Below are 16540 nucleotides of genomic sequence, written 5' to 3' on the forward strand. Positions count from 1 at the left end.
TAGACGTGGGTGCTCACCACTCTGCACTGTCAGGTCTTTGAACTGCCCCAGCACGTTCACTGTGGTTTGGTTGGCTCTGCCAGCACAGGGACGCTGGATGTCCTGGGGATGAGGGTGCTGGACTCACAGGGAAGCCAGGACATTCCTACAGCTGCAAGGAGATTTTTGGTATGCAGTGTCCCCACAGCAGGTTGCAGGGCCAGCAGTGTGACTGCATGGTGGTGCCTGTCCCCTGGCTTTAGCCAGCCTTGCATTGCCACTTAGTGGCAGGAGCCCTCGATTGCTGTCCCCAAGGGGTGGTTCTGGGCGGCTTTGGCATTTGTTTTGCGGTGTTGGTTTAAGGGCAATTGCAGAGTTCAGAGTAAGGTGGGAGAAGGAGACATCCTGCATGCATTTGCTCTGCCTCTCCCAAACACTGCAGGTCCCCACCCCACGCCTGCGTGTCCATCCTGCCTGGTGGGAGGTGTTGCAGTGGTGGCTGTGGTTTGTGGTTGCTCCTGTTGTGTGGATCTGTGCTGGCTCACTCTTCAGGACTTACCCAAGAAGTTAAGGAGCCATGTGAACATGATTGTACAAGCTCCTACATCAGGAGCAGAGCTCTAGCAGCAAACAGCCCTTTGTCAGTTCAGCAGAAGCAGTGTAGCAAATCCAGTGCCAGCAAGGCAACAAGTTCAGACCAGGGTTAGATCTCAAGCTGGTTAAACTGTGAGCTTAATGCCAAAATTAAGGAGTGGGTTTCTCTGCAGGTGGTTGCAGTAGGTACAGTGGCCATTCTCACTTTCTTCATTTACGTCAATGAGGTAATTTGGGGGATTTTCTGACCATGCCTATTGCTCTCATAGCGACTCCCTCCCTTAGTGGAGTACATGTATGTTAGCAATGACAGAGTTAATGATACAAAGCAATCTGTATGTAGTAAATGCTTAACAAAGAGTATACACCCTTCTCTCCTGTTGGTCAGTGTGGGAAAATCAATACAGGGCTCTGAATTGTTCCTTTTCTTTTACTGCTCTCATCTCTGGTTGATGAACAGCTTCCAAGAGGGACTGCATTGAAAAGTTTGGACTGCAAACTGTGGATCGTATCACCAAGGATGACCATGCCATCTGCACTACTGAATACTCCCGGATCGTGCCTTTAGAAAATGGGGAGGTGAGCAGTTACACGTTTTCATCCCCTGGAGTTTCCAGGATTTCTCAGTGACTGTAGGTACTCTTATTAATTGGTTCCCTCTTGACTTTTGGATGCCACTTAAACTACTCAGTTAAACCAAATGAGACTGATAGGGAACTGATTCTATTGTCTTGAAGGGAGGTAAAGATTGGGTTTGGCTGAGGGAGAGATTAATCTCCTCCCACCTCACAGGATTATGCAGATTTGTTTTCATAGAATGGTTTGGGTTGGAAGGGACCTTAAAGATCATCTAGTTCCAACCCCCCTGCCATGGGCAGGGGCACCTTCCACTAGACCAGGTTGCTCAAAGTCCCATCCAACCTGGCCTTTTCCCTCCTTGCATTCACAGATTGTTGTCTCTCTGGTAAATGGACGCCCAGGAGCCATGAACTTCTCCTACTCTCCTCTCCTGCGGAATTTCACAAAAGCCACCAACATCAGACTGCGCTTCCTGCAGACAAACACTCTGCTCGGGCACCTGATGGGCAAAGCTTTAAGGGACCCTACAGTGACAAGGAGGGTAAGGCAGGCCTTGATACCTCTTGCTAATGAGGTGGAAGTGTTTGAGGGCTGTGCGTGCCACCTCTGGGGAGAAGACATCCCTGGATGTTGCCCTTGGGGATTTTGTCTCTCTGTGCTTGTGCTCCCCAAGCTGAAGGCATCTGCAGCGGATGCCACTGCTGCTGTGGCTGGAGCTGGAAGCTGCTTGGGAAGAACTGTGCTTAGCACCAACAATGTGAAACTGGGAAACACTTCTTGGTGTCACATGTGGCTTTCTGGCTGTGCTGGAAGACCCAGCTTGTAGCTAATGGACTCTGTTAGTGGTGGTGGGTCTTAGCATAGGCAGATATTGCAGCCTACAAGGTCCAGCTTGTCACTGTAAGGGAAATATCCCAACACATCGTTTTACTGGGTAAAGCCCTGCTGAATCCTGAGTAGGGCAGTTATGATGCTTATTCATAAAGATATTAATGGCCGACTTTTCTTGTGCTCTCTAGTATTACTACAGCATCAAAGATATCAGCATTGGAGGGCGCTGTGTCTGCCATGGCCATGCAGACGTCTGTGATGCCAAAGACCCTAATGACCCTTACAGGTACATTTCTCAAAGTCTCAGTTCTGTGTAAAAGTGTTTGAATTGTTGTGCTAAGAATGAAAGACACCGGTGTGAGTTGTGTCCTGTCCTGAGCTCGTAATTGTGCCAACACTGTTGTTTGTGGCTCTGCCCTGAGAATGAATCAGAAACTGGTCCAGCCAAAGTAGCAAAAATTAAACATTTTGTCAGGCTATTTTTCAGCCAGATCAGCTCCCTGGTCTGGTTTCCCTGCCCACAACTTTGCCATCCCCATGGGAACAGAGTGCTGGAATTGAAGGGTGCACAAAGCCAATACTGTTGTTGAACATGGAGGTTTCTCATCAAAGCTGAGGGCTGGTTTCTGAACTTGTTCAGAGAAGTCTCTTGCTTCCCATGTGGCTTCTTAAGAACTGGGGCAATGCTCTAATAAATAGATGGTCTTCCAAGAAACCAGAGACTCTACTGCCCACTTCTACTCATTAGAACCATAAATTGGTTATGTATGTAGCTAAACAACTGCTCTTTGCCGAAGTACAAGAGCATGCAAAGCAGTTACATTTTGGCTCATGGGACTTTTCCCATCCGCCTTGGCAACTTAAAATGCCAAAGAGCTGCTTCAAACCATGAAAGTGTTGCTTCTTAGCCATCTGTTTGCAGCCTGAATGTTGCCTTTATGAAAGGGATGGTAGATTCAGCTGGACGAGGGAAGCTTATGTTTCTTTCTCATCAGGATCATGTAGAGCTTTTGGATCTTCTAAAATAAAATTCCAGTGACTCCCAGCCAAGGTTAAAGCTGCTAAGTATTAAAACAAAGATGTATTGGTAAGCAAGTCTGCCTTAGTGTGCCAAACTCTCTGACAAAGGGAAGTTCATAAATATTTGAATGTACAGTTCCTTGGTTTTGTTTTAGACTTTGCTGGATGCACAGCACACCTGTGTACTGGGGCAAAAGGGCTTCATGGTGTAAAGTGATTCTTTAACATAGAAACACCATGACAATTCTCGGGTGTATCGATGGCTCGGGGCTCTTCAGGAGGGGAGGGAAAACTAAGGGAGGAGAGATGTGTTGGGAACCCTTGTTCAATGCCACTTCTGCTGATCACTGTCACTGCCTCCCAGAATTCCCCTCCTCCACTCTCATTTGGATGCATTTGGCATTTTTGTTCTTGGCCCCAAGCTCTGCTGTAATGTTGCAGCACATGTTCGTAAGCAGCTGTTGCATTTCACCCAGAGCAGATCGCGCTTGCCTGGAGGACAAAACATTTCCTACTTGGGTGCTTTGTACAGTCAGCACATAACATCTGTAAAGCCTCTTGGGATACATCAGGACAAAGATGCTGGGTGAACAGAATAACTTCTCATGGCATTGCTGTAGCCTGTTAACAAGCGCAGGAGCACGGAGAAGTCAGCAGAAATACAATACTTTCAGCTGAGAAAATGAGTAATTGGTGAAACGCTGCCATTCTCCAAGGCTCCAGCAGCAGCTGTGTCCAGCCTTCCCGCTGAAGCGGGCACTGCTGGGCAGTCATCCCAGCCCTCCTGCCCTGACGTAGCACAGAGCCAGCATGGTGATACCTGCCATAACGCTGCGTGACAAGAGGCATCGCAGAGGCAGCTGGGGCTCAGACACACTGTCACTTCGTGTCACGGGCCCCAGCTGTCATAAACATGTCATTTCTTCAGAAATCTGTGCAACCCGTCTGAGTAGGAGGTGCAGTGTTGTCCCTCTGCACATGTCCTGTCTCTTCAGACGCTGTTGTGTGACAGCAACAGGGCAAGGAAGTGCAAACAGAGGGAGGCAAGGAATGTGAATTGGCTGGGCCCTGTTGAAAATCCCAGTTATGTCTCAGCCTGTCTGGGAGGTCTCTGCTTCTCGTTTTAACTTCTCTCTTCTGCACATGCCTGTGTTTCTTGTGCCTGTTGCCCAGAAAGGCAGGATGAGCACTTTGATAGAGCTGAGGTGAGCTAGAAATCTTGGCAAAGACTTTAGGACGTGATGGAGCATGTTCGTGAGCTGACTTCCTGGCCATAAATGATAATGTTTATCCAGCTTTGGAAAGTTTCTCTGAAGTGCCAAGTTACAGAGGCTGCACATCCAGCTGTGTTAAGTTGGCAGCACGTCTGGTCCCCGTGTGAGTGTGTATGTGCAAGGGCCCACAGCGTGGGGGCAGATACAACCTCCTCAAGGGTCTTCGCACTTTTCACAACTGTCTCTCTGCCCCAATATTGGATGGGCTGAGTTAAGCAGAGGGAAGGAATGTTCTCCTGGTTAAAGGTGAACACCACCAGGGTCAGGCACAAACCTTTCTGCTGGCAAACCCCATGAGCAGTGAGATAAGCATCAGCGGGGACCTGGCACATTGCAGATGGAGAGCCCAGACAGGAATCGTGTGTTAACACGCGGCTGCTGTTGATGTGAGCTCAGGAGAACCCTGCAAGTGCTCTGCATCTGTCTGATAACAGCAACTGTTTCCGTGGGTTCCCTGCCCCATCACGGATGCTACAAGCAAGAGAGGAGACAACTGGAGAGTCCAGCTGCTGCTTCTGTGCCTGATGCTGAAGATAATCAGCAAGACAACAGCAGCCTGGCTGGTCAGAAGCAGATCTGCAGGAGGAGATCAAGAATGCTTTCCCACTGCTGGATCCTGAATGCTAGCTTGCTCCTTCCCATTTTGGAAGGGAAAGCACCATGTGTGCTGGTAGCTTTGTGCCCTCTGTGAGTCCCTTTTGTGGGTGGTTTTCCCTCAGTACAGTCAGAAGCAGTTAGAGGAAGGGGCTTTTTTTCTTGATTGTGCTACTCGATGTCCCAGTCAAATCCAGATGCTGTAGCACTTGTGTGGCACTCACAGCACTGACACAGCTGCTCGCTGGAAACTGTTTATAGTCTCTGTTACTAGGCATTAATTCCAGTGGGGAGACTGGTTTTATTTTTTACGACAGGACGACCAGGAAATATGTGCTATGTGAACACGACCGCTCCCTCTTCTTCCTTGTATATATTCAATCAATGAAACATGTAAATATTGTAGCTTATGCACATTTGTCCATAATTCATTAGCAGCATGGACTTGGCACAAGGTGCGGTAAAGCTGCCATGATAGATGAGCTCTCTGAGAGGTCGTTGCTAACTGGACAGCAGAGACTAAATAAATAGCTCCTTCTCCATCTGAAACATGCATCTTTACTAATTGAGTGCCATCTTTTTGCATTCTGGGAACTGAACCAGTGCTTTTCAAACATCTCGGATGTTAAAGAGCCAGGGTGTGTGGCTGGAACCATGTCCTCCAGCCAGGGAGATTAACACTGCTCAGCAGGTTTATAAGTTCCTTGACTCAGTGACCATCTTTCTCCACACATATGTATATGGACGTTAATCTTGATCTCCAGTGCTGCTGTGGAAAAAAACCATAAAATTTTGTTTCCTTGTAAGTGCTGAGTAGTAGTCAGCCAGGTGAGAGGTCTGCGGCTGGTGTCGTTACAGAGGCACAGCCAAGGTTTGCCTCTCCTTGAGTCTCGGTCTGCAAAACACAGGGAGAACAAAGTTGCTGGTGAATGTTTCAGGGCTCATTTCTGCTGCTTAGGCTCCAGCCAACCTCTCAGGGACTCGGTTTCGTGCCTGGATTCTGCCAGCCACAAACCAGCCTGTGAATGTGGGTAGGGATGGGGCATCATGAGTGCTCAAAGAGCTGACTGCAGCCAAGCGTTTCATGGCGTTTGCAAGAGGAGGACCGCCAGCAGGGCTGGGACCTCCTGCCTCTCAACCCCTCTGGCTGAAGCAAACATGCTGAGTGTGGATCCTGCCCGCATTCCCCCAAACGTTCAGATCATCCCATATTTCATTAAAATGAGTTTATTTGTCCCATGCCTCTGCCTGGCTATTCACTGTACATACACTTGCAGGTCCCACATCTTAAAAATACGTGTAGGTGGAAACCATGACACTCAGCTCATTGCAGCCATGGAAGAGTGTGTCTGCATTCCTGCATTTCACCCAGAATGACTGCTCCATTTGTTTCTAATGTTTTAAAAAATTACATTTATTTTTAAACACTGCTTTTGAATGGAAAAGCATTGGAGGAGGGAGAGATGGGAGTGGCAGACCAGCCCTGAGGGGAAATGAGTAATTGCACAGATAAAAGCTGGAACATGCTGTATTATCCATAAGTCTAATACAACAGAAAGCGTTTGTGTTGGATGGGAATCGCCTTCTGTTAAGTGGAAGTTTTGGAGGTGATGTCACTGATGTTAATGAATCACCGTTGTGGTCGAGCAGGGACAAGATCCATCAGTCGACCGTCGAGATTTCTTGCCTGGCGCCTCCGGAGCCGCCTGTTTACCCAGCACAGCCCTGCCTGTGCCGGCTGAGAAAAGCAGGAGGTGCATTTCACAGGGAGCGTGGGGCGAGCAACTGCTAAAAGACTTAATTCAAATTTCATGGCCTTCCTCTCTGCAAGCACAGGTATACCTGGAGGAACAGATGGGACCCATGTGGCCCCATCGCTCTCCAGCTCTGGAGAGTTTATTCCTTTCACACTGCTCCTGCACAGTGGTGAGGACGTCTTCGTGTCCCTGCACCACGCTACTCCCTCTGAAATAATTTGCTTCAGCACAGGTTTCTACTACTGCCATCTCCAACCATTTCACATTTTATTGGCTGTAGAGCTGGGTAGGCAGTGGCACACTGATTTTTCTCTAAGCCTTGTCTCCCTGTGAAGAAATGAGGAGCGATGGTGGAGGAGAAGGAAGGGAGAGAATGGTACTGGAAAAGCAATGTTTGGTGTTTGGCTCAAAAAACCCCCCAGCATTTCAAAAGTTAAAAAAAAAAAGCCTTAGAAGCCTCTTCTCCAGAATATTTGGATTAACAAATATCACTCATTTGTGTATCTGGCTAGTGATAGTTATGCACAGCAGGGTTATGCTGTGGCTCCCCATCCTGTACATCCCTGTCCTCACCACAGGCTTGGCTGTACCTCATTCCTCTCCCTTGCAGGCTGCAGTGCGACTGCCAGCACAACACCTGCGGCGGGTCCTGCGATCGCTGCTGCCCCGGATTCAACCAGTTCCCGTGGAAGCCCGCCACTGCCGACAGCGCAAACGAGTGCCAGCGTAAGTTAGAGTTGAGTTTTTCGTTCCTTTTCCAGCTGTTTTGCAAAGCATAGATTGACCACGCTTCACCAGCCCCTTGGTGTGCAGAGAAGCCATTCGCTGAAATGGTGGGGTTTATGGTGTGTGGCACTGGGTGAGGTGAAGATCACTGGCACCACAGAGAGGACAGTTTGCACAGTGGTTAATTGCGTTCGGTGGAGGCTCACACAGGGAGGCCCACTAGGTCTGTACAGGACTCTGATTCTGCTTATGTTCCAGTTCCTTCTCTGTGTCCAAGGGTTCATGCAGGCAAGTCTCGTTGCTCAATTCTGTCTCCAAGATAAATTACATTTGGATGTGTTTACATACAGGACATCTTTATTTGTCTAGAGAAACCTTTGGTAAATGCCGACAGTGGAATTTATGCTGCACTGGGAATGCAGAGCATGGAGTGTAGCTACGTCACACGATCTCTTATAAACGCAGGGCAGCAAAGGACACTTGGATCTTAATCCTGTGGGTTTGTAAAGAGCACCCTCACCGAGTGCTGAACTTTACAGCTCACCTCTATCCCGGGTGGGATAAAAGAGGCAAGAATGTTGCCCTCTAAACCAGACTACTTGAGGCCCCAAAGTTGGGTAATTTCTCTTTCTCGTCTATACATGCCTGCACATATTTTACTTCTGATTTTGTGTCTACTGCATTTTTCTGGTTACAGACTAGACTTTGTGAGAGAGTTGCTGCTTCTGTGCTTTTGAACTGGAAGACTTCTGGGAGCTTGGGTGATCATGTAATGCCCCAGATGCATTCAGGCATCTTTCCTCATTGAAAAGTGACCTATCTAATGTCAAACCCACAAGGAAGAGTTCGTATCTTGAGATCCAGCTGGTGGCTGAAGGACCTCCGTGGACTGGTGGCTTAGCTAACATCTCTTTGTATTTTCAGCTTGTAATTGCAATGGCCATGCCTACGACTGCTACTATGACCCAGAGGTGGATCGCCACAAAGCCAGCAAAAGTAGCGAAGACAAGTTTGAAGGGGGAGGTGTTTGCATTGACTGTCAGGTAGGCCTGAAGAGCTCCTGTGGAAAAGACTGTTGCAGATTTTTGTGTTTGTTCCCGCTGTCAGCCTGGAGTTCAGCCTTGCCGGCAGCTCTGCCAACCCCCTCACGCACCCTCTGTTATCTTAATTAGGTCTCTCCCTGGAAATTTAGTCTCTTTGCCATAGATTAAAGGAGTGTGCAGCAATAATGAAAACAGCACTTGGGTTCCTAGCTGTCCCCTAGGTAGTACCATTACCTTTCTGATGCTTTAGGGTTGGGTCTGCTGAGGCACTGTGCACTGGGAGGGACAGGTTGGTGTTGCGCACATTGTGAAGTTCCTGCCTAGTTCGCAGTGCTCAGGTGTTGCCATGTCTCTGGATCTCTCTCTGACCACCAAAATGCCAATATCCTCAGTCTCTGAAGTTCCCAATGAGAGTGAGAAAGTAGCTTTTCTGCTCCCAAGGTGAGTGGGAGCTGGTTAATTCATGCAGTGGCATGAAACTTTTAGCTATGCTTTCTTGCTGGGAGGAAACAGATTGCTCCCATCCTCCTAGCACAAAGTGGTCAGGACATTTTACCATCTGAAGCAAGTGAAATGGGCTCAAGGTCATATATGAACCTGAAACTCATACTGCATTTATGGGAGGATACAGTTTGCAGGAAATGCTTTGATTTCAAGTCGGTCTATGTGGAATTTTGAGCAGATTTAGGTCTTCTGTGTGCTGACACTCCTGAGTTGGTTCCTTTGGACCCTGAAGCTGTTAGTAAATCTGGCAGATGAACATGAATCCTGCAGGCAGAGGAACTGATGCCCCTCTAACCCACTGTCTTTCAGCATCACACCACTGGCATTAATTGCGAGAGGTGCATCCCAGGATACTATCGGTCCCCTGACCACCCGATCGATTCTCCATACATTTGCTATCGTGAGTGTGATCTCCTCTGCAGGTTGTAGATGCTCTCCTGGACTCGGTGACACTGGGGAGGGTGGTCTGGAGGACTGGGCTGAGAGATTTTTCTGATGTAGGGAGTCCAGCACCACGAGAGAGGTGGCCACATGGGTGGTTCCTGCTGCAGCTGGTACTGCCCATGAAAATGTATCTGTGCATACAGACAGCGTATGTGTCTGCAGCATCCATGAAATCAGAAGTGGTGGTATGTTCCAAGGCTGGAATGAGCTAAAAATGTGTTGCCCCCTGAGCTGTGCCCACAGGGAAATCCAGTCTTAGCTGTCATCTCTGTGCTCTTTCAGCTGGCAATTGCAGACCATTAGTCTCTACGCCGCAAGACAGGGATTTCTAGGCAGCAGTGGGTTATATCTGTTTTGCTGGGGAGCCCAACTCAGTCTGGGAGCTATGACACATGGGCTGCTCTGCACTGTGTCCTCGTGGCAGTGTGCCACCGCCACCTCGCTGGGGCAACTGGGGTCTCCTGGAGAAGCAAGTTGGGGCTGTGCTGCTTTACTTGGGACCCTGCAGTGGGAGAAGCACAGTGGCAGTAGTTCCTCTAAACCAGACCACTTCTGAGGAGGCAAAATCTCACTTTTTATTTTTGGAGAATATTTGCAGCAGGGTCTCTTACAGAGGCTCTGTATCATAGTGATGCTGCTGTGGTGCTCATGAGGGTCTCAGTCAGTGACAACCGCTGCTGGCTTGTCCCTCTGCAGGCTGTAACTGTGAGTCTGACTTCACCGATGGCACCTGTGAGGACCTCACCGGCCGCTGTTACTGCAAGCCCAATTACACTGGGGAGCACTGCGATGCCTGTGCCGAGGGATACCTCAACTTCCCCCACTGCTACCGTAAGTAGGGTGTGCGGGACTGTGGAGTGGTCAGGTCTGGGACCCCTCAGACCCAGTGGGTGCAGGAAGGGCCAACAGCTCCAGCTGGGGCTGCTCTCCAGGTGCCTTTTCCCTGGGCCACATGGCACTCCTGTCCCAGGAAGAGTTCTTGCAGGTGGGGACAAGTCCACATTTGGCTTGGGTGGATGCTGAACCAGAGCTGAGCTGGACTGAACCCAGTTCTCTGGGGTCAACAGGAGCTTCCTGTTTGGCTGGAGTCTCATCTCTCACTTTCTGTGAAAGACATCTTTCCAGAGCCCTGGTTAAAAATGGTTGTAATGGATCTTTGTTTAGTGGGATGTCTGCACTTAGTTCCATGTTCCACATTTTAATTCAGCCTGTTCAGCTTTGGGACTGTCAAGCCCTTGATATTCTGACAGGATTTCTTCGAGTGTGTGTGATGACCTGTGCAATGTCTCTTTCTCTGCATAGCCGTGCCAGCTTTTGCTCACAACGATACTGGAGAACAAGTGCTCCCTGCAGGACAGATAATAAGTAAGCAGTGCAGTTTTCCTTGACGCTTTGGCAATCTCTGTGCTGTTATTTCTGTTATATCTTACCATCCAATGCAAGATGAGGTCTTCAGCTTACTGGGCATGTATTTTGTAAGAGACAGCCCTGACACAGAGTGGTTCTGAGACAGGAGGCAGCTGAGGGGTGAGGGAAAGGAAATTTTATGATCCCATTTTTATAGACAGGGAAACTCTAGCCCAGAGTGACCGTGTGATTGTGTGCTTTTTTCTGGGGTCCAGGCCATGCGAGGATGTCCCTTCTGGCCTCCCTGTAAGGAACACCCACTAAGATCATAGAGTGGCTGTGGCTGAGCTGGAACCCGAGCTGGGTTCTCCCAAATCTCAGCCTTTGCATTCAGACACAAACCTGTCCTTCTGCCACACCTGCATGCCCTGTGTTTTCCATGTGGTGGACAGCATGGTGGGTCTGTGCTGATGGCCCTCTCTGCACAAAGCTGCAGGTAGCACTGCTGAAGGCTCCTGGGAAGCGTGCACAGGAGCTGCTTGCTCTGTGTTGCTTTCTCTGTTGTTTTGAAAGCTTACCCATGCCTTCATCCCTGCTCCCCTCCGCCTCCCTCCTCTCTCATGCTCACTCCTCATGGTTCATCTCCTCCCTTGTGCTCTTTTTTTTTTCCCTCTCTTTTTCCCACCGAGTCCTCCCCTGTCTCATGCTCCCCAGCATGCTCCAGATAACCTTTTCCTTCCTTCTGATATTTTAAACTCTCTATCTTCCAGGTTTTTCTTTCCTGAGCTGGAATTTCTCACTTCCCTTCTCATTTCCCCACCTCCCCCTCCCTCTGGTTCTTGGATGATTTTTGCCCTTCTCTCTCCCAGCCCAGCACCCCACACCACTGCTGTTGGTGAAGGCAGGGCTGGCCAAGGGCTCCACCACTGCCCACCTGGAGCACCCGCCTGCCCTGGCAGCAGGAAGGTCTCAGACATAGCTGAGCATGGAGTGACCAGAGAGAAAGCCCAAATCCTGCCCTGAAGGCTTTGGTTATTCCTGCACAGCTCTTGGGCATGCTGCACCAAATCAGCCCTGTCTGGGCTTGTGCAAACAGCATTCGTCTGCCCTGTGCATTGCCCTGCTGCCCGTCCAGCACCTTGCACGTGTGCGTGATTGCTGAGGTCTCCCAGCCACCCTGCAACCCCATGAGCCAGGCATGCTGCTCACTTGAGGAGGGTTTGGTTAAAACATTTGCATCTGGTAGGAATGTTATGAGGAGGGAAATGCTTGAGCTGTTGCCTCTCATGGTAGCTCCTTCCCCGTCCTTATGGGACCTCTTCCTAGCAGCAGAAATCGACTGACAGCTGTGTGTGGTGTTGCTTCTTGTATCCCCCCACTCCAGACTGTGATTGCTATGCCGGTGGGACAGAAGGCAACGCCTGTCGCAAAGACCCTCGGGTGGGGATGTGCGTGTGCAAACCCAACTTCCAGGGAACACACTGCGACCAGTGCGCCCCGGGCCACTACGGACCCAGCTGCCAGCGTGAGTAACTCGGGGTTAGCGGCCCCAAGCTCACCCTGCTTGCCTCCCTGGTGGGGAGGAGCGTGCCTCTCCCCATCCTCCACTCACGCTGGGGAGGAGGAATTCTCCAGCCCCACTTCCAAGTGACAAATTCCCATGACTTCTGCTGGTAGTTTCCACCAAGCCCTGACCCTCCAGCATCTCCCAGCCTGCGGGGGGCTCTTGAGAAATTCCCTATGGATGTGAGCTATGGGCCAGGCATGCCTGTTGTCAGCTGTGTCCCCCATGGTTTCTCCAGTTGACTGCATTTCTACCCCAGAGGAACAGATGCTCTGGTTCCTTTCCTAGGAAGGGGAAAGATGAAGAAGCTGCTTATTTACTAGTGCCCTTGTTGCTTTCCAGCCTGCCAGTGTTCTGGCCCTGGTCAGTATGATGGCACCTGTGACAGTGAGACAGGGCAGTGTCTGTGTCGAACGGGATTTGAAGGGCACTTGTGTAACCAGTGCGCTCCTGGCTACTTCAACTACCCTCTGTGCCAGCGTGAGTATCTGTTCTCCTGTGGGCCTGTGTGGGTACGCACAAAGCCAGAGTCTTCTGGCAGGGTTTTGAAGGAGGACTGGAAAGTTGTTTTGTGGGCGTTTTGGAGGACATATGCAATGGGCAGAGATTGACAGTTCGAACGCTTAGAGCAGCACCTAAATGCTCGTCTGAGAACCTCAAAAAAAAAAAAAACCCCACATATTGCCATGAGCTTTGCCCCATGCCCCTAGCACAGGACAAACAGTATCTTTCTGTTGCAGTATGCGGCTGCAGTGCAGTTGGGACGCTGCCGGGAGGCTGCGACTCCACTGGGAGATGTTTCTGCAGACCCGAGTTTGCTGGGCCACGGTGTGAGCAGTGCAGTCCTGAGCACCACTCCTACCCCCACTGCTACGGTAAGGACGTTAACGTTCAGTTCCTGCTGGTCTGTCACTTTCTGAAAAACATGCCTATTTTTGCAAGGCTTTGGTGTTTCTCAAAATCAAAACCCACGTGGTTTTGCACTGTGAATTTGGCAGGCTTGTTCTGGAGGTCATGGATCATGCCAAAGCCTGGAAGATAAAGCAGTTTTTATTGGTCACACTTCCTCATCACAACCCTGCTGTGACCTGGTGTCTCAGCTTATGCCTTTTTTTGTCTCTCTTTTTAATGCATTAACCTACTAAACTACTGAGGAACGTTGAACGTGCTGTAAAAAAACCCTCAGTGGCATTTTGCTGGTGTGGCTATAACTCTAGCTGAAAATATTGGCTATCTTTCCAGGGGATTAAGAAATTAATTTAGTTCTGATGCAAATGGCTAATTCCTGTGGGCCTGAATGACAGTTCAGACCAGCAGTGGTTGGCCACGGATCGCACATCCATCAGACTATCGAGAGTCCTGCTCTTACAGCTTGCTCCTGCGATTCCCGGGGTGCGGTGGACAACAACTGCAGCCCAGCTGGCCAGTGCCGATGCCATGTGAATTTTGCAGGACAGACCTGCAACCAGTGTGCCCTGGGCTTCTACGGGTACCCCAGCTGCACACGTGAGTAACCACTGTCAGATCTCAGGGGAGGGAAGTGAATAGCTGCTGCTGCTACTGGCTTTGTAATGATTTTTCCTTTCCATAACCCATCTCCCAGGGTTGTATATGAATATAGTTGGATCATGCAGCAGGAATCAGTTTTCCTGTGCGCAGTTCACTGGGCTACCTCGTCTGATAGGCACGCTCTATAATGAGTAAACATCTCGAAGAAATGCTTCCCCAAAGGCTGTGCGATTTGTCTCCCCCAGTTCATTCACTGTCACTAACAGCAGGAGCTTGGGTCTGCCTGCTCATTTTGGAAATAAAACCCAGTCTGGATGAATGGCCTCTAATCCAGCGACCTATTAAGAAACAGACGTACGGAGTATGACTTGGGGAGCAGCTGTGGTTCGGACTGTCTCTCCGAAAGCATTGGGTGCAGATGCACATAAAACATGCACTGAATTGCATCTGCCTGTCCTCAGGGTTGAGTGCCTGCAGCCAGAGAGAGCAGGGCTCTGAGTGGGGTAAGCAAAGTCTCAAACCACATGTTCAGATTATACCCCGGTGCCATGAGATGCTCAGATGTGGCTCACATGACACATCCAGGCTCTTCACGGCTTACTCCACCTTGGTGCATGCCAATGCAAAGGAGGAGCAACTGTGCTGAAACCGACAGGACTACGGTTGTACACAGGGTGAACAATGAGGATCAGGATTTGGGGTTTCATGTCAGCCCCAAATTCAAGGTATCTGCTGGCATGGTGAGAGCTTTGCATCAGGAAACGATAGAGTTTTTGATTCTTGGAGAAGTGAGGAAGGGGGTCAGCAAAACTGCCACCTTGGACTTGTGGAGGGCAGAGTTTGGCCTGTTTAGGAGACTGGTTGACAGTGTCCCTTGGGAGGCAGTCCTGAAGGGCAAAGGAGCCCAGGAAGGCTGCACATTCTTCAAGAAGGAAATCTTAAAGGTGCAGGAGCAGGCGTCCCCATGTGCCAAAAGACGAGCCGGTGGGGAAGAAGAGCGGCCTGGCTGAACAAAGAGCTTTGGCTGGAACTCAGGAAAAAAAGGAGACTTCATGACCTTTGGAAGAAGGAGCGGGCAACTCAGGGGGACTACAAGGATGTCGTGAGGTTATGCAAGGAAAAAATTAGAAGGGCCAAAGCCCAACTAGAACTTACTTGGGCTACTGCTGTAAAAGACAATAAAAAATGTTTCTAGAAATACATTAGCAACAAAAGGAGGGCTAAGGAGAATCTCCATCCTTTATTGGATGCGGGGGGAAACATAGTGACAAAGGATGAGGAAAAGGCTAAGGTACTTAATGCCTTCTTTGGCTCAGTCTTTAACAGTAAGACCGGTTGTTCTCCAGGTACCCAGCCCCCTCAGCTGGAAGACAGGAACAGGGAGCAGAATGAAGCCCCCATAATCCAAGGGGAAATGGTTAACAACCTGCTACACCACTTAGACGCACACAAGTATATGGGGCTGGATGGAATCCACCTAAGGGTACTGAGGGAGCTGGTGGAAGTGCTCACCAAGCCACTTCCCATCATTTATCAGCAGTCCTGGCTAACTGGGGAGGTCCCGGTCGACTGGAAGTTAGCAAATGTGACGCCCATCTACAAGAAGGGCTGGAAGAAGGATCCAGGGAACTACAGGCCTGTCAGTCTGACCTTGGTGCGGGGGAAGGTTATGGAGCAGATTGTCTTGAGTGCCATCGTGTGGCATGTACAGGACAACCAGGTGATCAGACCCAGTCAGCATGGGTTTATGAAAGGCAGGTCCTGCTTGACTGACCTGATCTCCTTCTATGACAGGGTGACCCACTTAGTGGACGAGGGAAAAGGTGTGGATGTTGTCTACCTAGACTTTAGTAAAGCCTTTGACACCGTTTCCCACAGCATTCTCCTGGAGAAACTGGCTGCTCATGGCTTGGACAGGTGCACTCTTTGCTGGGTAAAAAACTGGCTGGATGCCAAGCCCAAATTGTGGTGGTGAATGGAGTTAAATCCAGTTGGCGGCCGGTCACAAGTGGTGTTCCCCAGGGCTCGGTATTGGGGCCAGTTGTGTTTAGTACCTTTATCAATGATCTGGACAAGAGGATCGAGTGCACCCTCAGTAAGTTTGCAGATGACACCAAGCTGGGCAGGAGTGTTGATCTGGTCGAGGGTAGGAAGGCTCTACAGAGGGGTCTGGACAGCCTGGATCAATGGGCCGAGGCCAACTGTATGAGGTTCAATAAGGCTCATGCCAGGTCCTGCACTTGGGTCACAACAACCCCATGCAACACTACAGGCTTGGGGAAGAGTGGCTGGAAAGCTGCCCGGCAGAAAAGGACCTGGGGGTGTTGGTCGACAGCCGGCTGAATAGGAGCCGGCAGTGTGCCCAGGTGGCCAAGGTGGCCAATAGCATCCTGGCTTGTATCAGAAATAGTGTGGCCAGCAGGACTAGGGAAATGATCGTCCCCTGCACTTGGCACTGGTGAGGCTGCACCTCGAATACTGTGTTCAGTTTTGGGCCCCTCACTACAAGAAAGACATTGAGGTGCTGGAGCGTGTCTAGAGAAGGGCAGCAAAGCTGGTGAAGGGTCTGGAGCACAAGTCTTATGAGGAGCGGCTGAGGGACCTGGGGTTGTTCAGTCTGGAGAAAAGGAGGCTGAGGGGAGACCTCCTTTCAGGTAGTTGTAGAGAGCGATAAGGTTGTAGTGAGGTGGGGGTCAGTCTCTTCTCCCAAGTAACAAGCAATAGGATGAGAGGAAACGACCTCAAGTTGTACCAGGGGAGGTTTAGATTGGATAT

The 16540-nt window shown here is 50.0% G+C and overlaps 1 protein-coding gene across 3 annotated transcripts in view; it reads left to right on the forward strand.

The window, feature by feature from the left end:
* The window catches only part of LAMA5 (laminin subunit alpha 5), a 96998-nt gene that overhangs the window by 43828 nt on the left and 36630 nt on the right, over positions 1-16540 (forward strand). For all 3 annotated transcript variants that reach the window (XM_030007591.2, XM_030007593.2, XM_030007592.2), the window contains exons 4-15: positions 1034-1152; positions 1523-1693; positions 2172-2269; positions 7239-7354; positions 8279-8397; positions 9211-9301; positions 10042-10176; positions 10648-10710; positions 12077-12217; positions 12599-12736; positions 12997-13131; positions 13628-13762. In XM_030007591.2, the coding sequence (XP_029863451.1) occupies positions 1034-1152; positions 1523-1693; positions 2172-2269; positions 7239-7354; positions 8279-8397; positions 9211-9301; positions 10042-10176; positions 10648-10710; positions 12077-12217; positions 12599-12736; positions 12997-13131; positions 13628-13762 (1461 nt within the window). The remainder of the gene's footprint in view (positions 1-1033; positions 1153-1522; positions 1694-2171; positions 2270-7238; positions 7355-8278; positions 8398-9210; positions 9302-10041; positions 10177-10647; positions 10711-12076; positions 12218-12598; positions 12737-12996; positions 13132-13627; positions 13763-16540) is intronic.

The sequence above is a fragment of the Aquila chrysaetos genome, chromosome 3 (assembly GCF_900496995.4).
Source record: "Aquila chrysaetos chrysaetos chromosome 3, bAquChr1.4, whole genome shotgun sequence".
Classification (NCBI taxonomy): domain Eukaryota; kingdom Metazoa; phylum Chordata; class Aves; order Accipitriformes; family Accipitridae; genus Aquila; species Aquila chrysaetos.